The 26795-nt window shown below is 35.9% G+C and overlaps 1 protein-coding gene across 3 annotated transcripts in view; it reads right to left on the bottom strand.

Annotated features, from left to right (window-relative positions):
• Positions 1 to 26795, bottom strand: part of NUP98 (nucleoporin 98) — an 86766-nt gene that overhangs the window by 40847 nt on the left and 19124 nt on the right. Inside the window, exons 8-14 of one of the 3 annotated variants that reach the window (XM_027563053.1) lie at positions 26276 to 26436; positions 25991 to 26128; positions 24351 to 24438; positions 17395 to 17487; positions 11013 to 11153; positions 5959 to 6092; positions 4157 to 4344 (exon numbers count right to left, since the gene is read on the bottom strand). In XM_027563053.1, coding sequence (XP_027418854.1) covers positions 4157 to 4344; positions 5959 to 6092; positions 11013 to 11153; positions 17395 to 17487; positions 24351 to 24438; positions 25991 to 26128; positions 26276 to 26436 — 943 coding nt within the window. Of the gene's footprint in view, positions 1 to 4156; positions 4345 to 5958; positions 6093 to 11012; positions 11154 to 17394; positions 17488 to 24299; positions 24439 to 25990; positions 26129 to 26275; positions 26437 to 26795 lie in introns of all 3 variants that reach the window. The other 2 variants (XM_027563054.1, XM_027563051.1) reach the window with 2 other exon arrangements.

The raw sequence follows: 26795 nt of genomic DNA on the forward strand, positions 1-26795 counted from the left end.
CCTGTTGGCCAAAGAAAAAACAACCTCATCAGCACAGAAAATAACAGCTGCAACGGATAGAAACGCAACAAACAGGGGTGAGGGAGGTGGGGAGAGTGAAGAAGATGGTTTAATTAAATGCTTCACATGAAGAACACATGACTAGAAGGCAAGGAGCTTAAATATGGAACATAAAAACAGTGCCAGGCAAATGTGAGAGGATGATGGGGGCTAGCTTAGTAAATAATAAACAGAATACCATTCGGTCAGGTCATGTTTCAAACACTGACAAGAAAGCTGGAAAATAAAATTCTGTTTGAAAATAATATGTGTATTTAAAACCATAAACATATCAAAACACTCCCCCTGCCTGACAGTTCTCCCAATCCGTCTTCAGTTTAAACAACACATCCTCAGACAAGCTTTCCTTCACTATTCTCTACTGGTCTCTCTCACAGTGGCAAGCTCTACTTCCTTCTGTAACCTGTCTCACTTGGGATTATTCTTTGTCAGCATCTCTTCCCCCACAGACTGTGACAGAGGAATGTGTCTGGTTCCCAGCTGGATCCCCAGAGCCCATCACACTTGCATGTAGTAGTTTGTGATAAATGTCTGGTGAATAAAGGAATGAACAGAGGTATTAAAGAATATTTCTAATTCTGTCATTCAGAATAAAAAATATTAATGGCTTGTTCTATAGAAACTTTTCTCTGACTATGACGTAAAGGCAAGACACGACACCAGTAAGGTTCTCACACTTGTCAAGCTATCAAATTCATCTTGCAGAGCAAACCAAGTTCAGTTCTAGTGCTGGCCATCAGAATTCTCTGCCATCTACATTTTTCACAGAACTAGAACAAAAAATTTCACAATTCATACGGAAACACAAAAGACCCCAAATAGCCAAAGCAGTCTTAAGAAAGAAGAATGGAGCTGGAGGAATCAACCTTCCTGACTACAGATTATACTACAAAGCTACAGTCATCAAGACAATATGGTGCTGGCACAAAAACAGAAACATAGACCAATGGAACAAGATAGAAAGCCCAGAAATAAACCCATGCATCTATGGGTACCTTATTTTTGACAAAGGAGGCAAGAATAAACAATTGGGCAAAGAGAGCCTCTTTAATAAGTAGTACTGGGAAAACTGGACAGCTACATGTAAAATAATGAAATTAGAACACTTCTTAACACCATACACAAAGATAAACTCAAAATGGATTAAAGACCTGAAGTAAGATCAGAAACTATAAAACTCTTAGAGGAAAACATAGGCGGAACACTCAATGACTTAAATCAAAGCAAGATCCTCTATGACCCACCTCCTAGAGTAAATAAAAAATAAAATAAATAAAATAAAGCAAATAGATGGGGAAACAGTGGAAAGAGTGGCAGACTTTATTTTTTTGGGCTCCAAAATCACTGCAGATGGTGACTGCAGCCATGAAATTAAAAGACACTTACTCCTTGGAAGGAAAATTATGACCAAACTAGACAGCATATTAAAAAGCAGAGACATTACTTTGCCAACAAAGGTCCGTCTAGTCAAGGCTATGGTTTTTCCAGCAGTCATGTATGGATGTGAGAGTTGGACTGTGAAGAAAGCTGAGAACCAAAGAATTGATACTTTTGAACTGTGGTGTTGGAGAAGACTCTTGAGAGTCCCTTGGACTGCAAGGAGATCCAACCAGTCCATTCTGAAGGAGATCAGCCCTGGGATTTCTTTGGAAGGAATGATGCTGAAGCTGAAAATCCAATACTTTGGCCACCTGATGCAAAGAACCGATGACTCATTGGAAAAGACCTTGATTCTGGGAAAGACTGAAGGCGGGAGGAGAAGGGGATGACAGAGGATGAGATGGTTGGATGGTATCACTGACGTGATGGACATGAGTTTGAGAAGGCTCCGGAAGTTGGTGATGGACAGAGTGAGACATGACTGAGCAAATGAACCAAACTGAACTGAAACAGTGAAGACAGTAGTAGATGTGCTTACAGAAGTAATGGAAGGTCAGTTCTTAGAGGCCCTTATATGCCACTATAAGCAACTTGGCTTTTATATGTTGAAGTATGAACCACTACTGAGTTTTGGACAGAAGACTGACGTGGTCTGACTTACACTTTAAAAGAATCACTATTAACTGTATTTCAGAACAGAATGCAAAGAAACAAGGATAAAAGCAGAAAGATTAGTTAGGAGAATATTGTAATATTCAATCAAGAGATGATGGTGCCCTGGATTAAGGTAATTAGTGGCAGTGAATATGGTATGAATTGGTCAGATACTTGATAATTTTTAAGGGTAGAACAAAGATGTGCTAAAGGCTTAGATATTAGGTGTATGATAAAAGTCAATGATGATTCCAAAAACTTTGGCCTGAGCAACTAGAGTGACAAAAATGCAATTAGATGCAACAGGAAAGGCTTTGGGTGGAACAGCTTTGAAGGAGATGATCAGGAGTTTGTTCAATTTTGGACACATTAATTTGGATATAAATATAAGTGGAGATGTTGAGTATGGCTGCATATTGGATATAAGACTCCCCAAAGTTTGGGAGATGTCCAGGCTGGAGATAAATGTTTGAGAATTAGACTACAGATATTAAATCACTTTGGAAGTGAATAAAGATAATGAGATCAAGAGTTGAGCCTAGGAATCAGGAAGAAGAGGGAAGAACCAGCAAGGGAGACAGGAGGAGCAACTAGTTAAGTAGGAGTAAAACTAGAAACATGACTGCAGCCGTGAAATTAAAAGACTCTTGCTCCTTGGAAGAAATCTATGACAAACCTAGACAGCATATTAAAAAGCAGAGACATTACTTTCCAGACAAAAGTCCGTATAGTCAAAGTTATGGTTTTTCCAATAGTTATGTACAGATGTGAAAGCTGTACCATAAAGAAGGCTGAGCACAGAAAAATTGATGCTTTCGAACCGTGGTGTTGGAGAAGACTTCAGAGAGTCCCCTGGACTGCAAGGAGATCAGTCCTGAATATTCACTGCAGGACTGATACTGAAGCTGAAGCTCCAATACTTTGACCACCTGAAGCAAAAAGCCAACTCATTGGAAAAGACCCTGATGCTGGGAAAGACAAAAGGCAGGAGGAGAAGGATATGACTGAGGAGGAGATGGTTGGATGGCATCACCGACTCAATGGACAGGAGTTTGAGCAAGTTCTGGGAGATGGTAAAGAACAGGGAAGCCTAGTGTGCTGCAGTCCATGGGGTCACAAAGGGTAGGACACGACTGAGCAACTGAACAACAACAACAAAACTAGAGAAGTAAATCAAGGAGACGTGATGGGTGAACCGTGTACGTCTGAAATGTCTGCCTTTCCACTCCAATTCCTTCTATTTGTTTATCATACTTGTAGATTACAAGACCTGGTGATACTGCCCTGAAAGTTGCTGATCTGATGACTGGACTAAATAAGGTGAACCTAAGCCCTTTTTATCTACTCTATACCAAACAATGTGTTAAATGCTGGGGACATAAACAGGAAATAATCCAATGATATTCTAAGAAATGTATAAAATTGAGCTTTCTGTTTCTTCTTAAGCAGCAGTCCACTATACTCTTATGAGGACAAAAAGGAGTGATAATTTTTCATACTCTATTAACACTCATAGACAAAGAACTACAAGAGATGAACTCTCATTTTACCCCCAAAGCCTTAAAAAAAAAAAAAAAGCTTTATGATTAGAAAAGTACTTGGTGTTTGAAAAAAGCCTGTGTGTGTGTGTGTGCATATATGTGTGTACATTACTTCTAGAAAAATAAACTTTGAAATGAAATGCTCTAAAATTACATCTCCAAATGGTAACTATTGTTAATACTTTGGTATGCATTTTTCTTGTTTTTACCCCTGTGTATATATACCAAAACTCTAATAAGGCATGTGTGTATACTTTATAATTTTCAATATTTACCAACTCTTTTATATACTTTCCTGTGTTCTGTTTAATTATTATTATTTAATATCTGTATTATGAGAATTCAAACAAATGTGTGTGTGCGTACGTGTATATATTATACATATATATAAAATACAGAAAGAGAGAGGTTTTTTCTTAACTAGTTTGGCCAATTTGAGTTGTGAAAAAATAGTATATTCTTGAATGGAGAGAGTAGCATGGAAACATATACACTATCATATGTAAAACAGATAAACTCACTTGGGCATGAATGCTCCATTGGCTAAGGATGGTTCATCGTCATCCAGTCCATCAAAAAGATGTGACTTGGCTGTGCCTGTTGTTTGTAAAGCCTTTGGTCGGACTCTGGTGGCAGGGCGGGGTGTCAGTTTATAATGAGTAGGCGTAGTGAGAGCCTTCTGGGCTGCTGGATTTGTTGGTTTCAATCTCTGAAAAACAAAAAAAAATCAAGGGTAGCTCTAGTTTAACTCAAGTATGGTACTGGCCCTAAAAACCAGAAGACTAGCTTTCACATCTCATCTCTGCCATTCACCAGCTAGATACCTTCTGGAGTCTCAGCTCCCAGAACACAAGGATTTCTCACCCAACTTTGTATGAATGTGGGCCTGCTAATTAAACTGCCTTTATTTCTCTACAACTGATGTTCATTCATCTCACCAGCCCCATTTCAAATGGGTTTGTCTGACTTGTTTCAAAACATAATCAAGACATTCCATTTGAAGTGCTTCACAAATCAAAATGTCTTAACAGAACATATTAATATACCTTGTGCATTTCTCTTCATCTTACAAAAGAGAAAAGCCTGCAATTGTTTTGCTTTCTAAAACAAAGATGACAATATTTATGTTCATTTTAAGAAAATATAACATCAAAATTCTAAGCTTATTTTATTAAGTTTTTTATTATTTATTTAATTAAATAAAAAATCAAGAAAAACTGAGACACAGCCATAAACAACTTTTATGCAATATAAATCACTGAAAAATATATAGACATTAACTTAAAGAAACCCTGTGCCTCCTAATGCCTCTCTTTATCTCTTGGCAAGCATAAATCTACTGTCTCTATGGATCTGTGTATTCTAGACATTTTTTATAAATGGAATCATTGTCTTTATGTTTCGCTTAACTTAGCATTGTTTTCAAGATTCATTCACACTGTAGCATATATTGTTAGTTCATTCCATTTTATGGCTGAAATGATATTCCATCATACAGATATACAACACTGTGTTTATCCATTCATCAGCTGATGTACTCTATTACTGCATATACTAAACTAAAGCTGGGTAAATTTAATAATGTACAAGTCTGATCGTCCTCACTAGATAGCAAGCTCTTAGAGAAAATATTCTTGTTTATTTTCATTAGGTACCCTCAGTGCTCAACACAATGACTAGTCAGACATAAATGACTAAATAATAACTGTATACTGAGCAACTTATTTTAATTCTCAACACTGAATAGAATTACTATTGCCATTTTACAGATAAAATTCAGAGAGGCAAAAAGAGATCCCCAACATCTCACAGACTGTAAGTGGTAAAATAAGGATTAAATGGACCAAAGACTACTTTTAACGCTACACCACAGTGAGCAGATCATTTCTAAAGCCTACGAGACTAAGACAATGCTATGTAGAAATCAGGAGAAAAAAATTTTGATTTGCCATTTAAGACATTAAAAAAAAAGAAAGACATTATGATGCTAGAGAAATCAGCCTCCAAGAACCTTAGTTTGCTCAACTGTAAGCGTATAATATCTGATTTATTTCAGGGCTCAGCCTTAAAAAGTTTCAGCCTTCACCTCAGTCTAACACTCATTTTCACCGTCATGCTGCCTTCCAGATACAAAAATAATTTAGCTTTTTTGTACCCCTGGCCTACTGAAAAGCATAAATAACATGTCTTAAAAATTTAATTACAAAACCAACACAAGATTGTAAAGCAATTGTCCTCCAATCAAAATTAAGTTAAAAAAAAAAATTACACCTAAGTTTTCCTACTCTGAGAACTAATTTTATTGAAACTTCCTTAAATTTACCTCTTCTTTCTTCTTAGGGTCTGACATGGGATTCCGGAAGAGAGGAGAGTCTCCGAAAGGTGAGTATGTCAGACTATTGATGTGCTGTTGGAGAACAGCCTGCTGGGCAGCGGAAGCGTTTGGATCTGTCAAAGCTTTGTAAAAAAGGAAAGAAAAGGCAAGACACATCAGTCCAAGGATCCAGTGCCTTAAATCAAGAGAACTCAAGGCTCCCTTCAAAATGTTCAGACTCACTCAGTAGCATTACTGGTAGAGAGCAGAGGAGCAAACTGTGAAAAAAATTAAACAATCTAAAAGATCAAAGATATGGGGAGCATTTCACAAGAGACAACACACATAAAATTTTACTGAAGTATTCATTATTGCTAATAATCAAAGAAATGTAAACCACAACAACCTTGAAGACATTTTATATCCACTTCATTATCAATGGCTCAGCTGTATAAAAAGGGATACAGTATGACTTTCAGAAACACTGCAAACTGGTTTAACTGGTCTAAAAGAAACAATGACAGTACACAGAGCAAGTACTGTTTTTATATTTTTTAACCTAATAATTTCAATCATGGAAATTTAACCCAAAGACTGAATTAAACTAGAAAGAAAATAAAGAAATGTTTGCAAGTGTTCACTGAACATTATCTGCAATAGTCAAGACTTGGAAACAATCTATGTCCGACATTAAGTTAACACTTGCAAAAATCATGATTCATCAACATGATGGATTAACTAGATATTAAAAATGGCAATGTGGAAATAAGGTATCTTTGATTCAATAAGTAAAAAATTCCAGAATAAAAAATATTAAGTACACTGAGAACAAAGAGGAAGAAAGGTAGCAAACAAAAGTGAAAATGGCTGTATTTCATCCTTATGAGAGACAGGAACAATGATCTACAATCATACACAGTAAAAAGAAACCAGCAACAAGTAGTCCCACAACTATGTGCACTGCACCTTGACTGATCAAGGAACTTCTTTGCAAGATAAATATTTCAAAACCAAATACTGATAAAAAATAAAATCACAGTGATTTCACTTTTAGAAATAAAATACTTTTTTCTTTATAAACATTTAAAATAAGGCTAAACCCCAAATATGATAAAGTAATTAATATAAAGGGGGTACCATAAACAAAAAGATTTTGAAAAATTTAAAACGGGGGAGAAAGACAAGAGTAGCACCAACAACAAACCTAGAACAGAAAATTAAAGTAAAATTAATGAAAACGAGGTAGATCCACCTTAGTCAAATTGAGCTTTCTTAAAACTGCATGTATTCACTCAATACTAAAACACTGTATGTTGATGTATAAAGATAGAGTACAAATTTGCTCAGGAGTGCAAAACCCAGGAGAGATGTCAATTTGAAGATCATAAATTGTCTGTGCTCAGAAAGTTCCTAAATCTAATTTCAGACTACTGCTGAGAAAAATATATAGGAAGTAGCTTTTGATACACAGGGATGCACAATAACATGATGTTTTTCTGTGGACTATACGAGACTGAAGAAAGCCTGAATACTTTTATTTATTAAAGAACTCTAATATTCACTAATCAGTTTGTCACCTGACAATCAATTATGTATTAAAATAAAAAAAAAGCCACTGATCAGGACCAGCATTTAATAAGTATAGGTCACCTTTCCTGGGCATGCTCAAATAAAAACTTCCTCAACTAATCCAAACATAATTAGGAATGTGTGCAAGGATATCTTTATTTCTGTATGTTTAAATATAAAATCCACTCTATGTTAACTAGATTATTTCAAATACAGAAAAGAGCTGATTGCTGCTGCTAAGTCGCTTCAGTCATGTCCGACTCTGTGCGACCCCAGAGATAGCAGCCCACCAGGCTCCCCAGTCCCTGGGATTCTCCAGGCAAGAACACTGGAGTAGGTTGCCATTTCCTTCTCCAGTGCATGAAAGTGAAAAGTGAAAGTGAAGTCGCTCAGTCGTGTCTGACTCTTTAGCAACCCCGTGGATTGCAGCCCACCAGGCTCCTCCATCCATGGGATTTTCCAGGCAAGAGTACTGGAGTGGGGTAAAGAGCTGATTAGTTAGCAAGAATAAGAGAACAAGCAAACATAAGCATTAGTGAAGCCACATTGATTGGTGTTAATAGTCAGTTCTGGTCATAAAAGTTGAAAACATGCTGAAAAACCACATCATGATCAAATGATTAAAGAGATAGAAGGATTAAAAATCAAGTTTTCTGAGAACAGAAGAAATTGATACTTTAATTGAAAGAAAGGCAATAGGGTTACCACAAAGAAACTGTAGGAGACTGATCTTGCTTGGGTTTAGGAGGTGAAAGTAGAACCCCTCTAGGCTCCTCTGTCCATGGGATTTCCATTTCCCACTCTAAAAGTAGAACCACTGAGTTGAAACTCTAAAAAGGCAGGTTTTGGTTTCTAAACAACCTGAACAATGTACTGGCCTGACATGTAAAGAAGCCACCACAGCTGAGGCTTTTAAGTAAGAGACTCCAACAAGCTCTAAAGCACCTTTCATATCCTGTGATGCAAAAGATATGCATTCTAAATCAATATACCTACATTTAAATGGGCCGTAACACTACTGTATGGAACTACAATATCAAATTCATGTCAGGAACTTTTAACTGGCTTTGGGAAATGATGGATTATTAAAAAACCAATCAAAAGCTATCAAAGTAAAAATAGCAGGTTATGATATTTGTGCTACCACTTACTGAAATAAAAACTAAGGAAAAGAAATAAAACTTAAATATCTTTTAATGATAAAACTGACTTTAATTTTTCACACAGAAATTAAGAGTTCTAATTAACCTCTAGTACCTTCACAGACCTAATTAAAATCTATGGTTAAAACAAAGTAAGTTATCTACATAACACATAATGACAAAGAACAGGAAGGTGTAAATGAACAGATGAGAAAACATAACAAATGTCTAAGGAAAGAAGTGGAGACAGTGATAAAGAAAAAGAAAGTAAACTGTATCTTGGATAATAGTCAAAATGGGGACTTTCTGCCTTAATCCCAGAAAGCCTAGTGATTTAAGACTACTACATTTGAGAAAGTGAGACTGTGAAAAAATAATCAATACAAAGTATATATACAAAACAACTACTCTATCCTGTCATCTTCCTAATCAGAGTTTTAATGAAAAATTGCATCTAAGAACAGGATGCTTAAAAGAAGGAACTTTCAGAGAATGAGGAAAACAATAAAAATCCAAAAAGATGATTCAGAAGACAATAAAAAACCTTGTAGAAAGTAGAAACAAGAGTTAAAAAAAAAATCAAACATTAGGACAGAAAAGGTCTGTGAATTCTCTGGCAGTCCAGTGGTTAGGACTCGGCACCCTCACTACTGGGGCCCATGTGTGAAACCTGGTTGGGGAACTAAGATGCCACAAGACTCACAGTGTGGCCAAAAAAAAAAAAAGGAAAAGGTATAAGCAAATCACAGAAATTTCAGAAGAGACAATCCTAAACGTTTGTGGGGGTGGGGGAACAAGTTTCAGAAAGGCATGAAACTTACCAATAACGGTTAATGCAAGAAATACAGTCAAAATTCTGAGGGTGAATTACTTTCACACCAGTTTCATAATAAGTGTATGGAACAAATGAAGATGTTTTCAGAACTGTAAGCAGTCAAAGTTTATCTTTCATATAACTTTAACTTGAAGATACATTCCAGAAAATTTAGGAAATAAAGAGAAAAAACCTATATCCAAGACATATCAGTTTCCAGTGAGCAGACGTGAAGGGAATATCCCAGAGCAATGCTGAAGGCCTAGGTAGTAAACAGAGTTCATATTGCTACAGAACAGAGAGATTAAAGAATGAGGTAAAAGAATTCTGGTACCACCCTTAAGAATTTGGACTAATGTAAGGTGATATGGGTGAGTAACGCAAGGAAAAAAAAAAATTAGAAGTTCCAGGAGAAAGAAATAGCTGTATGAGAACAACTTATGTGGCTAAGAAGCAATGTTTTCATAGTTATAATAAAATGCTATGTTCCTTTACAACTTTTATTCTTTCCCCAAAGAAAAGAAGACAGGAAGTATTAGGAGAAAGTACTTTATTAATACAAAAATATAAAAAGGGCAAAGAAATGAGAGAAAAAGAAGGGTAAGGAAGGGTACTATTAGCCTTACTTGATCATGGAGACTCAAGAAATACTATCTCCTAGTTGACAGAGTAAGAAAAGTATGTAAGGACATAGCTTAAATTTGCAAAGGCTTCTCAAAATGTGAAACATGAGGATTATACCTCTCCTTCATCCATCTCAGTTACTCCCTATCTGCCAGGTGATATCAGTTTCTTATTTTTGATAAAATATAATTTTCTTTAAAATAAGGTATTTAAGGGACTTCCCTAATGGTCTAGTGGTTAAGACTCTGAGGTTCCAATGCAAGGGATGCGTAAGATCCCACATGCTACATCCCTTAGTCAGGGAACTAAGATCCCACATGCTACACTGTGTGGCCAAGAAAATAAAAAAATAAAGAAACAAAAGGAAATGAACAATTAAAAAAAAAAAAAAAAACAAGATCTGTAACTCACAAAGTAAGTTAATTTTAAGTTAGAAATAATAATAAAGTGGCAGGCAGACATCACAAAAACTGGGAAGGGATATTCAAATGAATGAAATATGAAAAACTTTAATAGATAAAACTTCAGGAACTCAGTACACATAGATATACTGGGAGAAGTGAATAAAGAACAGAGGTGGATCAGTGAGTTACATTCTCATCTATTATTAACAAGTTAAATATATGTAGACTTAAGCAAAATACAGCAATATAAACATATCACTTACAGATATGAACTTATTTATACACCAGATCAATTAAAAGCTGCAACAAAAGTGGTTTCTTTGGGGGCGTAAGACTAGAAGTGAGGAAGCGGGCAAAACCAGGATCTATTGTTAAGTCCTTCCACATTACATGATTGTTTAATGACTTGTATGTACGTACAGCTTAAGGAAGGACGGAATAGGGTAGCATGGAAATTCAAGTCAGCAAGTTAAGTATTAGCAAAAACCTTCTAAAGTGACTGACACTTACCTACTGGGGCCTGGGGGGCTCCAAAGCCCAAAGTGGCTGTCGTTGTATTAAATCCAGGGGCCCCAAAGGCTCCTGTACCAAGGGGCCCTCCGAGCTTAGGTTGGTTGTTCCCAAACAAAGATGCCTGTCCAGCACCAAGAGCTATGGAGACAAGAGGAAAGAAAAAGCGCCACAGAGGATCCTTTGAATGTTATGTCAGAGGTCAGTTACTTAAAAATATAATACATTTGGAAACTTCATAATAACCACTCATTTCAACAAAAAAAGCTAATACAGTAAATGCTACCTATATGCCAGGCACTGTTCTGAGATAGATATGTCAGAGGCAAAATACTTAACCCCTCTGTGCTTCAGCTTCCTCAACTATAACATGAGATAATATATAACTTAGTATTTATCCTAAGATTAAAATAATACACATATATTAAGCATTTAGGAATCTGGTAGAGACTAACATCCATTAAATATTAGCTACTATCATATCATTTAACCTTTACAAATCTGAAATAGGAACTATTATCCCCATTTTCCAGAAGAGAAAATGGAAGGTTTAATAAATTAGTTCAAAGTCACAAATGTAGTAAGTGGTAAAACCAGAGTTCAAACCTCAATGCATCTGACAATCAGCCAGGGCTCTTAAGTGCTACTGTATAGTAAAAACAGATTTGTAAAGAATTTTTAAAATTGTCATTTCTCCTTAAATTTCAGCATCTGCAAATCAAAACATTCAACTGAACCAATTAAAGCCTAATGAATCGTGTTTATGAACTGTGTTGTTGGTAATGATTTTAAAGTGTAAAATGGGGAGAATTCAGTTTTTTAATAAGCTATTGGCATAAATTAAAGGTACTTTTCCACTAGCCTGCCACTCTCAAAAAAGTTATAGTTATTGGCAATTTGGAAGATCTGAAGTTCCTTTCAACATATCAATGCTTCCTGACAGAGATATGGTTTACCAGGAAAATCACTTCAAACATATTTACTTGGGATATCAAAAATATCAAATGGAAACAGCTGTGAGATGCAACCAGAAAAAAGGACAGGCAGTTTTACACAGAGAAGCATACAATGTAAATTAATGAGGGTGACTCCAACATGAACAAAACATTCCCTAACTGTTCAACCTCATTAATAATGTTAAGAAGATAACAATACAGCAATGGGATTATTTCATCTTTAAAAACCCAGTTTTGAAACAGGGAATAAGACTTAACCCATTAGAAATTGGTGAAAATCCGAAGAAAAACTAAAAATATATTATTCCTTCAAAGGACACAGCTTACAGCAAACATTTCAGGATTCTTTTTTTCCCCCCAGGTAACAAACACCTCCTTACCCCTAAATACAAGCTTAGATAAAACCTGAGTATATAAAATGGGTAAAAATTTCTGTTCTGGATGGGTGTGTATTTGCATTAGCCCTGAAGGAAGAATCAGGAAACAGTCTAAAAATCACTGTATTTCAGTAAAGCCTACAAAATAATAAAAATGCATAATTAAAGGACTTACACAAGTTGAGGGATACTCTGATGGGATAATGTCAATTTATGAAATGTGTCATATTCATGATTTGTTGTAGGAATTATAAGGAAGATATACTGGGGGCACCATGGTAACAGTGTTCTTAAAAACTCCAAGTATGCTCAAGGAATAAGTAAAAATATATTCCTTTGAGACCTTCTAATGAATATCAGAATGTAATTATATATATCAGAATGTCAGAACATACTAGCTTTGGGTAGATTATTTTGTATATCTTAGTCTAACAAACTTTACTAAATCCCACATAGCAGGAGAGTGGGTTTGATTCCTGGGTCGGGAAGATCCCCTGGAGAAGGTAATGGCAACCCACTCCACTATTCTTGCCTGGAGAATTCTATGGATAGAGGAGCCTGGTAGGCTACACTCCATGGGTCGCAAAGAGTCGGACACAACTGAACGACTAAAACACACACACCCCCTTAAACTTATCACTACTTCATGGAAAATATTAAACACTAAAACCCCTTAGTAATATTACTAAGCAATTACCAAGAAAATGGCATACTACTGATACCCCTGTGAAACAGTTACTATCCCTGTGAAACAAGAAACTGACCCACCATAATTTAATGAGTGTTCCTTAATCTGAGCACACTGGGAGAAAAAAAAAATTCATGTCAAAGAATACTATAACATTTTATACTGATTGGTCACTTAAATCTAAGTGTACAAAAAATTTATGTATTTGGACATTTAAGGTTTCTACAGCCTACTGGTCATGAAGTACCCAAAGGCCTAAGTTACATGAAAATGTACTTCTGTTGAGGCATGAGTTTGAATCTCTATCACTCAAAGCAAGAAGCTATATAAGAATACCCATTTAGCTAGCTGAGTTCAGTTGCTCAGTCATGTCCAACTCTTTGCAACCCCATGAACTGCAGCACGCCAGGCTTCCCTGTCCATCACCAACTCCTGGTGTTTGCTCAAACTTATGCCCATAAAGTCTGTGATGCCATCCAACCATCTCATGCTCTGTCACCCCCTTCTCCTCCTGCCTTCAATCTTTCTCAGCATCAGGGTCTTTTCCAAGCAGTCAGTTCTTCGCATCAGGTGGCCAAAGTATTGGATTTTCAGCTTCGGCATCAGTCCTTCCAATGAATATTCAGGACTGATTTCCTTTAGGATGGGCTGATTGGATCTCCTTGCGGTCCAAGGGACTCTCAAGAGTCTTCTTCAATACCACAGTTCAAAAGCATCAATTCTTTGGTGCTCACCTTCCTTAACAGTCCAACTCTCACATCCATACATGACCACTGGAAAAACCACAGCTTTGACTAGACAGACCTTTTTCAGCAAAGTAATATCTCTGTTTTTTAATACGCTGTCTAGGTTGGTCATAGCTTTTCTTCCAAGGAGCAAGCGTCTTTTAATTTCATGGCTGCAGTCACCATCTGCAGTGATCTTGGAGCCATCAAAAATAAAGTCTCTCGCTGTTTCCATTGTTTCCCCATCTATTAGCCATGAAGTGATGGGACAGGATGCCACAATCTTAGTTTTTTAAATGTTGAGTTTTAAAGCAACTGTTTCACTCTCCTCTTTCATCAAGAGGCTCTTTAGTTCTTCTTCACTTTCTGCCATAAGGGTGGTGTCATCTGCATATCTGATTGATATTTCTCCTGGTAAGCTTTGATTCCAGCTTGCACTTCATCCAGCCCAGCATTTCGCATGATGTACTCAGCATATAAGTTAAATAAGCAGGGTGACAATATACAACCTTGACGTACTCCTTTCCCAATTTGGAACCAGTCTGTTGTTCCATGTCCAGTTTTAACTGTTGTTTCCTGACCTGTATACAGGCTTCTCGGGAGGCAGGTAAGGTGGTCTGGTATTCCCATCTCTCTAAGAATTTTCCACAATTTATTGTGATCCACACAGTCAAAGGCTTAATGTTTCCTTCAAACATGGGAAATGTTGGTAAAGAACATTTCCAACTGCTGATATGATAGCTGATAGCTCAGTTGTTAAAGAATCTGCCTGTAATGCAGGAGACCCCAGTTTGATTCCTGTGTCGGGAAGATCCGCTGGAGAAGGGACAGGCTACCCACTCCAGTATTCTGGCCTGGAGAATTACATGGACTATATAAAGTCCATGGGGTTGCAGAGAGTCAGACACAACTGAGTAACTTTCACTTTCCCTAAAACATAGTCCAAAGCTACAGTGTTATTCTAATTGTGATATCATGCAATGCAGAATTCACTAATGAGGCTACGCATACCTAATAGTGTCTAGACACATTCCTCTCAAAGACAAAAGCCTGCTTTAGCAGATGTAACCATCAAAGAATTTCAATAGTGTGTACTCAGTGATCACAACTCTCGTTTCCCTACATCATCTATTGGTGCTGTGATTAGGGGTGTAAAGTTCTTTATTGATTGTATTTGGTTTTTAGTTTCTATGGGCAAGGCATCAATTAGGACTATATAACAGCAATGAAAATAAGATTCACTGTCTGTGAGGCTCAACTGTTCAAGGAAAACCAAATATATTCAAACAAAGAAAAAGACTGAGACATTACATTACTGTGGAACAGAAGACAACAGCATCAAGAAAAGACTTATAGACCACTTTATAATCTTGTACTACAGAATACAGTACTGCAAATCATAGTCTGCAAGACCCAGAAACCAAAGTGGAGAGAATGACAACTTTTGACCACATAAAAATAAAACTGGTACATTAAGATACCATAAACAAAATTAAACAATAAAGACAGAGTGGAAATATCTGGTAACAGACATTGGAGTAGCACCTTACCCAAGCTTAGGTTTACAGTTCATAAATTAAGAGTCAAAACTACCTTGAAAAAGCCCAAACCAAAGCTAACCTTTCCTCTGGGATTAGACAAGAACACTGATGTCAGAAGTTATATTCTGCTTAAGTTTAAGGAACACATTGTACAAAAACCCACAGATTTTCAGTTTTCATTTCTTGCAAAACATATGTTGTGGAATTTGAAGCTCAAAAGCTCAAAAAGTTTTCCATACAACCAAAAAGATTTAATATCCACAATATATAAAACATTATCAACAATAAACAAAGATCAAATATAAATAGAGAACTGAAAGATGCAAACAGCCAGTAAACATACACAAAGGTATCCCTCACTGGTAATCAGCACAGTGCAAATTAGAACCACCTTTCACTATTATTCACACAAAGATGAAGAAAACAAACAACATGGAAAGTGTATGAAAAAGGGAGCATTTTTATAAAATATGAGCAAAAATGCAAACTGGCATTCTTTGTGGAAGGCAAATTAAGATTAGCAAGACTGACCAAAATTCAAAAATGTGTGTATCTTCTGACAATTCCCAATTCAATCCTAGAGTAACACTTCCATACACAAAATTATATAACACAGATCTTCACTACCTCACTGCTAATAAAATCAAATAATTCAAATGACCATCAATAGGAGAAAAGTCAAACAAATTATGGCACATGTAACTACTCATGTGTTGTGTGTGTGTGTGTGTGTGTGTGTGTGTATGTATACAATGGAACACTTAATACTTATTTTTAAAGAAATGAGTTAGATCTACGTATACCAACCCAAAGAAAAAATATATGCCCAAAATGTCATGGGAAATGAAAAAAAAAAAAAAAGAAACAAACAAAGAATACAGAATAAGGAAGCTGCTTGCAGTTTGAAACATTTTGACCACAGCACATAATATGAAACACACTGAGACCCAACACACACACATATATAAAACTAAAAGTTAAATCAGTATTTAACCTTGCAATATACAATGATTTTTAAATTCTAGTTCATTTTAAAGAATGCTGGTTGCAATCAACTACATTAATATTATATCACCTGATATATCTCAGCCTTTGGTTTAAAAAACACTGGTATAGGACATGGCTTCCTTTCAAGAGTATCACAAAAATTCTCTATATCAAACACATACAGCATACAAACATACATGTGTGTATACACATATATGAAAAGTGTATATAAAGAAGTCTGACAATATACATGCCAAACTTTCAATAGCTGTTACTTCACTACTGAAAAGTGTAGGCTTTTCATGTTACTTCTGTTACTGACTTTTTAAGACCTTATATCTTTTATTTTAAAAAGAAAACAAAGGGAAACAGTTCAGAGAGTACAAAATGAGGTTCTATTAAAAAGGAGATGACAGATAACTGGACAATAGAAGCAGAGACCACAGAAATACATGATTTGCAACTAAGTGACTCACCTATGGTCAGATGAATTGGGGAAGTAGACAAAACTATATGCTTAAATGACCCTGTAAGCACTTACTCATTTTATGACCATCACCCTCTCCAACTGTTTAAAACAGCTGGGCAGGTAGAAGGAACAACGTCTTCAAAAGCATTGAAAAACAATTATCAATGGCAGGAATGGAGACAAAGGCTTGACATTTTAGCTCTATAACACAGTGAGAAGAATGGAAAAGCATGCACAGACCTTGCAAAACCTCAATCTGTATGTTAATTATTTCAGCATGTGCTCTTACTGCTGCATTATTATTAGGGTAATAAAGCTTACTTAACTAACAGTTCAGGGTCTCAGGGACTTGTCATCATACTGACAGGTCTCACATTAAGTACTGAAAATCCCAGGGAGACCAGGACTATCAGAGAACATTTTGTAGAAAAGGAATGAATATTCAGCTTCTAAGATAAATGAGCCAGTGTTTTAAAGCCCGGTAAATAAAGCATATGGGAATGTTTTATAAATCCGTTTGTGAAAATGAAAATCTACAGGCCTCTTATTTTCATACATATGATGAAACGAAGGCTTAAGTTCCAGCAGGTGGAAAGCCAAGTTGTGTCACTTGCTGAGTCTCCTGGTACAATCCCTTACCTGTTCCAAATCCTGCGCCAAGCCCAGTCCCCAGAGTGCCAGGTCCTGGTTTACTTCCAAAAATACTATTCCCACTGGTATTTGTGCCGAATCCTAGGAGGACACAAGAGTGAGCAGACTGTACTTTAACACAATTCTCAATTTCCTGTACAAGGGAATTTAAAACAAAGCAGTCTGACCGTAAGTTTTACATCCTTTCATTTTTTGGCATTTAGAAATCTTAAATGGCAGGCTAATTTAACTTAAAAAATTTTTTTGATAACCATAAACAGACCCCAGTCTTCCTATTTACTTAATTACATTTTAGACTTAATTCAGTATAGGATAATACCCAATATTAAAGCAAAGTGATTGTGCTTGAGCTTGGGGAACATTCCCTTTGTAAGACTCAAAGCCTCCATTGTTCTTTTTAAATTTAGTTAATTTATTTGGCTGCCTCAGGTCTCAGTTGTAGCTTGGCATGTGGGATTCTTAGTTCCCTGACCACAGATCAAACCCACATCCCTGGACCACGAGAAAAGTCCTCTCAAAGCCTCCATTCTATGCTTCATGCTTAATTAATAGAAGAAGAAAAATAATTCCCTCAAATTTTCACTGAAAAATAAGACAGTCAACCAAGACACTTCACTGAACCTAAAGATTCTCGCTAAGTGAAGATTACCTATAAAAATCTCTACAGCAGGCTCTGTTTTGAACAGATGGACCTTGTATGGATAGTAATGTGTGGCTGTAATCACACATTGAGAAGCTTTAATGGTGTCAAATTCAATCAGCTTATAGGAGCACGCAAGGACTCAGCTAGCTAACAGTTAAAAAGAGATAATGAATAGTATCTATGAATAACTTTGAGTTGAATTATTTCATTATCAGAGGTGATGGAGAGCTGAACCAAACCATCCTTTCACTGAGACCCCACTGTTTAAAGAAAATCCTGTGATTCCCTTCTAAAATCCAGAGGTCTCCCCACAAAGACATGTACATATCACACCTCTGCTGCTATTATTTCTCTTTTGTTCACATATGTCCACAACTTCTGTGCTCCTTTTGGAGCTAAACATCAACAAAACAGCTAATGAACATACCATTAATTTCTTTTGATAAGAGGGAAAAACTAACCACTGGCCATCAAGATCTGCTTATGAAACATTTGAAGTCTTTTATAAAGGTATCATGGAGGTGAACAAGTTTAAAACACATTAGAATAAAGTGTTTTGGAATATATATCAGTGTCACCAACTAAGAATATTTTACTGTGTCATGCCAGTTTTGAATTTACATCTAAATTAAAAATGCAAAGAAAAAAAGTTTAAACTTTTTTTAAAGTTTAATTTAATTTAAAACTTTAAAAGTTTTTAAAAAAACTTTTACTTTAAAAGTTTTTTAAAAACGTATTTCTAATGTCATTTAAAAATCCAAGCAAGTAATCTGACATACTTCCAATATATTTAATTCATGCGTTCATTAAATCTTTTCAATTGTCTTAATAGCTATGCCACAAAAATGGAGTACTGCCTGCTCAAGCACAATCAATTTTCTTTAAAGAAAAACAAAACAAAAAAACCAGAATATGTACTGGAGATGTTCTTTGTTTTCCTGAGTTAAAATTTTACCAAAAAAGATCTTCCAGTCCTATAAACAGCAGAAAACAAGATACTTGTGAACTACCTCAAACCCACAGGAGGGAAATAAGTCCCAACTTACACTGTTTATACCACACATTTCCACAGATTCTCACTGACAAAGGTTTATCAACTCAGTTATTTCAAAACAACTTTAAGTTAAAATTAAGAACAATTAATCAACAATCAGTTAATTTACAACAGAAGAGCCAAGAATACACAATGGAGAAAGGACAGTTTCTTCAACCAATGGCACTGGGAAAACTGGACAACCACACATAAGAGAATAAAACTGGACCATTATCTTACACCATAAACAAAATGGATTAAAGACCTGAACACAAGATCTAAAATCATAAAACTCCTAAAAGGAAGCATAGGGGGTAAATTCCTCTATATCTGCCTTGGTCATGATTTTTGGATCTGACACTAAAAGCAAAGGCAACAAAAGAAAAATAAATAAGCGGGACTATAACTAAAAAGCTTCTGCACAGCAAAGGAAACTACAACAAAATGAAAAGGCAATCTACTGAATGGGAGAAAATATTTGCACATCATATATATGATAAGTGGCTAAAATTCAAAACTACATAAAGAATTCACACAACTTAATGGCAAAAAATCCAATTAAAAAAATGCAGTGAGGACAGGAACAGACGTCTTTCTAAATACTACATACAGATGACCAACAGGTACATGAAAAGATGCTTAACATAGCTAATCACCAGTGAAATACAAATCAAAGCCAATGACATCACCTCACCATTGTCAAAACGACTACTACCTAAAAAGACAACAAATAATAAGTGCTGGTGAGGAGAAGGAAATGGCAACCCACTCCAGTGTTCTTGCCTGGAGAATCCCAGGGACGGGGGAGCCTGGTGGGCTGCTGTCTATGGGGTCGCACAGAGTCAGACATGACTGAAGTGACTTAGCAGCAGCAGCAGTATTTAACTCTCAACCTCGTCACACTTTAATATACTGACTGAAAGTGGAAGTTCTCTGTGTTGGGATTACTCAAGGACCTTGTTCGTTCTTTGGTATTTTTTTATAGTTTTAAATATTTTTAATAACAACTTTATTGAGATGTAATTCACACACCAAAAAATTAATCCATTTAAAATGTACAGTTTAGTATATTTTTAGTTTTTAGTATATCCACAAAGATGTGCAAAATCACCATGATCGATTTTAGAACATTTTTGTTCTAAATTGGGGGTGGGGGGTGCTATCTGACCCAGTACAGTACTCATTAGCAGCTGCTCTTCATATCCCTTTAACACCCCCACTAACCCCAGGGCAAGCAGCAATCTATGTTGTGTCTCTATGGATTTGCCTATTCTGAACATTTTATATAAATGAAATCATACAATAAAAAAAAATAAGTGCTGGTGAGACTGTGGAGAAAAGGGGGACCCTTCCTACAATGTTGGTGGGAATGTATGGTGCAGCCATGATGGAAAACAGTATAGTATGGAAGGTTCTCAAAAAATTAAAAAATAGAACTACCATACAATTCACCAATTCCACTCCTGGGTATATACCCAAAGAAAACGAAAACACTAATTTGAAAACAAATATGTACCTCAATATTCACAGCAGCATTATTTACTATAGCCAAGATATGGAAGCAACCTAAGTGCATATCAGTGGATGAGCGGGTAAAGAAAACATGGTATATATGTGTAACAAAATATTGTTTAGCCACAAAATACAAAGAAAACTTTGCATCTGTGTAAAATGGGGAGACCTTATGGGCATAATGCTATGTGAATTAAGCAAGGCAAAGAAAATCAAATATAAATAAGTGACACAAGACAAAGACAAGTGTTCTCACTTATTTGTGGAATCTTAAAAAACAAAATCACCACCAACAAAAATAAGCTCACCAATACAGAGAACAGATCAGTGGTTGCCAGAGGCAGAGGGTGGGTGACAGGCAAAATTGGTGACGGAGAGTCAAAAGGGGCAAACTTAGAGCTATAAAATAACTCCTGGGATTTTAAGGCATAGCATGCTGACTATAGTTAAAAATACTGCACTGCATATCTGAAAATTGCTAACAGAGTAGGTATATATGGTTTTTCCAGTAGTCATGTATGGATGTGAGAGTTGGACTATAAACAAAGCTGAGCGCTGAAGAATTGATGTTTTTGAACTGTGGTGTTGGAGAAGACTCTTGAGAGTCCCTTGGACTACAGGGAGATTAAACCATCCTAAAGGAGCCCTGGATTTCCTAAAGGAAATCAGTCCTAAATATTCATTGAAAGGACTGATGCTGAAGCTGAAACTCCAATACTTTGGCCACCTGATGTGAAGAACTGACTCACTGGAAAAGACCCTGATGCTGGGAAAGATTGAGGGCAGGAGGAGAAGCGAATGACAGAGGATGAGATGGCTGGATGGCATCACCGACTCGATGCACATGAGTCTGAGTAAACTCTGGGAGTTGGTGATGGACAGGGAGGCCTGGCGCACTGCAGTTCATGGGGGTGCAAAGAGTCGGACACGACTGAGCGACTGAACTGAAGAGAGTAGGAGATCTTAGAATTTTCATCATGAGAAAAAATTTCTATTGATGACAGACGTTACTTAGACTTACTGTGGTAAACATTTCACAATATATACAAATATTTGACTATTACATTAAACATCTGAAATGTAATGTCTATGTATCAATTTTTTTAAAAGCTTAAAAAAAATCAGATGTTTATGTACAAATAACTCAAACCTTACCCATGTAGCATGAATAACCAATAATTTATTCAAAGCTCCAGGAGTTGATGGACAGGGAGGCCTGACATGCTGCGGTTCATGGGGTCGCAAAGAGTTGGACACAACTGAGCGACTGAACTGAATTGAACACTCAAAAGATCAATACTCAAAAGATCTTCAACCTAACTTGCTCACCAGTGCTAACATCCTGCCTGTAATTTCTCTCCTTAAACTATTCCTTTCATTCAGAAACTGACACTGTCATATACTCAGTCTTAAACTAGTCCTTGTTAGGAATAATTACTAAGAAAAGGAACAGATGACTCTAAAGAATGACTTAAGGGTGTGGCAACATCAATTGTAGCAAGTATTCCAACCTTTTAAACTCTGGATTTATCATTACCATAATGAAACACAATCCCATACTGGGTAACATGCAACGAACAATGATATAACAATGCAACAAATCTTTGTGCAACCTTATTCCAATTCCAGATTTGTTATATGACTTATTTCCAAATCAGAAGAATATCTCTGCCCACAACATCAAATTGACAGCTTCCCAAGACAAGAGGAATACAAAGAAAGTCTCACTTAGATCTGGATCCCTCTACGGTGGTAATGGAATGATTAAGTTCACCCAAGAGTAAAACAAAACCTGTCACCCTGCAATCTGTATTTCTTGGGAGTCTTTCCTCTCAGGGCTTATTCATTAATAAACTCTTAGTGGGCACCTACTCTATGCCAGGCACTAGGTCAGCATTAAGGATTTAAAAAAAAAAAAGGACAATTCAGCACATAAGTTAGTGAGGCACATCAAATAAAGATGAGGGTTTTCATTTCCAAATTAAGTAGTCTACACAAATACCTTGTCAGATAGAAAATATATTTAATTCAGAACATCAAGTGTGCTACCAAAAAAACATTCATTTTCAAAGGGATCAAAATTACCTCTTAAGGGGGAGAAAAAAATCATAGATAAAATAGTTTATGCAGTTGGGGTGGGAAGGAGGTTCAAGAGGGAGGGCTACAACTGATTCAAGTTGTTGTATGGCAGAAACCAACATAATATTGTAAAGCAATTATCATCAATTAAAAATGGTTTATGGTCTTCCAAAGAGCCACAGTACATAAACAAATAACACAGAATATACGAGGTATTAAAATTTCATGAGGTGAGCAGGAAAAAGGTCTACAAAGGATCCCTGGGGAAAAGGGAGTGACAGTGATTTAAAAAGGCTGAAAAACACTGATTTAACCCTTAAGTTATCTTTCTCATCTTATTTCATAGATAAGAAACAAATACACAAAACTGATATCCATGCTAACCAAGTCCACTGTCTCAAGACCATTCTTTCATCGAGTACAGACAAAAAGGTAGAATGTCTATACGTAGAATGATAAGCATTACTAGGAGTGAATGAACAACTTCACTCTTCACACTTCACTTTATAACAATGAAAGGGGTTATAAAAATCAAATCAAATATTAATACATTAATTTAAGAACTGGTACCTGACAAAGATTTATCTATCCCCTTCACATAGCTCCTTTCTATGAAAACATATACCATTCCAATAGATAGTTAATGCAGCCTCTTTTTCCAATACAAGATCATTTAAAAAACTCACTGAAAAAATTTAACTGCTGACTTAAGGCAAATAACGATATGCTTGTACTCATCTCCCACTAGATATCCAGAGCCTAATGTTATGTCTGGTACATGAAATACTTTAAAGAAGTATTTCAATCACTATTTCCTTTGGTAATGAAATGAACTTTCCGTGACTGATTTAACTCAAAATATGGTGAAACTGTTTGAAAACTTACTTAGATAGTTACAGTTAAAATAATAAAGTTTCTATTAAACAAATTAAAAAATTTCCAGCATATCTCTGAAGAGCAGTTTAAAGTTTGTTTTTCTGTCATTCAATCTTACCTGCTATTGTCCAATTTTTTTCCCCATGAATATGTATTCAAAATAAAACATTTTTGCCAACTATAGGAAAATTACTGAACAATCCCTCAAATCAGAAAGGCTTCAACTTTCAATAAGAATCCTCAAATCTCAAAAAAACAACAAAACACAAAACAATAAAAAGTTTAAAAAGGATCATCAAATCTCATCTGTTCACTACCTTCCTGTGTGAAAGAACTTGGTCTAAAACAATGTGTAACTTGGTCTAAAACAATGTGTTATCTCAACCAAATGTGTTTTACTTTTTGTTTCTCAATTATTGATGAGGTAATCCAACGAAAATGTTTTCTTATTTTGAAAATAATCTACCTCCATCAGAGAACCAACATTCTGCAAGATACCTCTACTGCATCCATTAAATATTCCATTTTATCCAAAGCAGGGAGTCAAAGAATATAAGTTAAGGCAATTTATATCTCTTCCAGGCATCTTAACCCAAGTCCTTGAGTTTAAGCTTTTCCCTCTGGTAATCTCCTATCAAGTCAGAGCTTACCTGCAAATTTTAAAATATTCCCAATAATATGAATCAGGAGAATGATGTGTGGTATAGTCAGTGTAACTTTAAGAGAGTCAAACCTGCTTTTTGTATGTACCAAAATTGGAAGTGTTTGTATTGGTTCCTAAAGTCAGGGTTGGTTTGTTACCAAAGAGCCCGCCACTGGTTGTACCAAATGAAGGAGCACTGGTTGTGCTGGTTCCAAACGTAGTAAGCTTGTTATTTCCAAACAGGGTCTAAAAAGAACACAACACAGGAAAATTTTAAGTAGTATGTAATACGTACTCTAAACAGTAAATAGATAATCAGGTATACTGGACTGGGTCTGTGGTAAGGGAGAGAAGATGTCATAATTTTTATGAAAAAGGTATGAAGAAGGATGAATAATGGCTCTCAGAAAAATATCTAATCTGAGCAAGATTAACAAACAGAACGCTCCTAGCCTGAGAAGTTAATGATAACACCTCACCAAACGTAGTATTTCAGTGAGACAAATAAAAAAGTAACAAGACAATCAAATTATTTTTTACCTGGTAACAAAAATGTTATCATGTACTGAATATGCCAGCAGCAAGTTACAGTAAAAAATTTAAACAAGCTAAAACATGGATGAACCTTGAAAACATTATGCTAAGTAAAAGAAATCAGTCACCAAAGATGTGATTCCATTTACAGGAAATACACAGAATAGGTAAATACACACACAGCTGATCTGAACTGACTGGGACGAGAAGTGACTATTAATGGGGATGACATTTCTTTTTAGGGTGACAAATATGTTCTAAAATTGATTATGGTGATAGTTGCACAATCTGTGAATAAGCTAGAAACCAAAGATTTTAAACTTCAAAAGGGTGAATTGTACGGCAAGTGGATTACACCCCAATAAAGTTGTTAAAAAAAATAAGAACTTTCTGAAGCATTTTTTAAAGATAATTTTCTCAATTTCTCACCTTAAATAAGATATAACAGATTTCAATCTCCATGAAAACCACCACATGATTTGGTGTTTTTTTTTTTTTTTTTTAAACTAGAGTCCAAAGCTTGTTGTAATGGACACATAATATAGACACCTAGTTTCTTTAAAAGGTATTTACTATTGTTTTTTAAGTCAAGTGTACTCCTAAATAGTAATGTCTTCCTTAAATGATGTAAAAAGAAAAAAAAATTGTTAAGACTCCAGCAGCATGAAAACTTTAAGAATAAAATTTTAGTAACTTGATCAACACCAAAAATATATAATTAACAAATATGATACCAACTTATCACCCAAAACAGAAGGTAGAAACAGGATTTTTTTCTTTTTTTTTTTAGAAACAGGAATTTAAAATTATCTGATTTTAAGGGCAAAAGCCTCTCAACTTAGACTCCACAATTTAACCAATGGGAGTGGTTAGTTCAGAAGAAACAAAGAAGTTTCAATAAGAACCTAGTTTCTGAAAATAAACCAATTATAAAGTTACCTATTTTGGGGTACTAAATAGCTTTCGGTTATTATCAGTATCAAGTCATACAATATTACTCCCCCAAAATACTCGAAAGACAGATTTTGCTTTTCTTAAATTCAGCATTCTTTTTTTTTTTTGGTGGGGTTTTTTTTTTGTTTTTTGGCTGTGCCATGTGGCTTATGGGATTTTAGTTCTACAACAAGGGACTGCCTCCCCAGGCAGTGAAACCAAGTCTTAACCACTGGAGCACCAGGAAATTCCCAAAAGACAAATTTTTCTTAGAAATTCCTTTAGCAGCTTTATATACATCTTCAGATTACAGCGAACTGTAAAAACCTACCGAACCAACAGCACCAAATCCAGTACTGGTCTGCCCAAAGAGACTAGCTCCTGTTCCAAATGCTGTCCCAGTGCTGGTGTTTGTAGCTGTCCCAAAAAGACCTCCTGGCTGTGAGGCTTGAGTTACTCCAAATAGACCCTGAAAAAGGTGATCTAGATTACAAGATATCCTAAAATAGTCAGTTGTCTTTAGAATATTAATAATAGTTGCCATTTTTCCAAGTTTATATGACAGATATATAGAAGCCTCATTACTTAGCTCTACAAACAAGACCTGTTTCCTTACCATGGTGTTGGTGCTTGGCTGTCCTAGTGTGCTGGTATTACCAAAGGAAAAACCAGTGGTCTGGGTGGTTGTGGGCTGGGCAAATGGTTTGCTGAAGAGACTGGTAGTTTGATTCTGCTGGCCAAAGAGACCACCAGGATTTGTTCCAAATCCAGTTGTACCTTTCAAGAAAAAATAAATGGGAAGGTTGGGGGGCTGGGCAGAATGCCAAGCCTCACAGTATCTAGTTTCTGCAATAGTTTGCTATTGATTACATACCTAAATTACCCTAAATTCATTTACTACTCAAACTGGATAACCACTTCATTTTTCATCCTCCTTCACCTAATTCCAGATTTGGTTCAGACTAATTCCTACAATAATACTCTGATCTTAAGAACCCAGTCTGGGCTAAGTAATCTTCCTTTGTGAGCTGACAGCTTTTTGTCTCTTTTACAAAGATAACACACTTATCTTTGGGTACTTTAACCTTGTTGGAGTAAGTTTTTCTTCAAAACAGGGGCTGTCTCTTTATAGCAAT

Source organism: Bos indicus x Bos taurus, chromosome 15, assembly GCF_003369695.1.
Source record: "Bos indicus x Bos taurus breed Angus x Brahman F1 hybrid chromosome 15, Bos_hybrid_MaternalHap_v2.0, whole genome shotgun sequence".
NCBI lineage: Eukaryota > Metazoa > Chordata > Mammalia > Artiodactyla > Bovidae > Bos > Bos indicus x Bos taurus.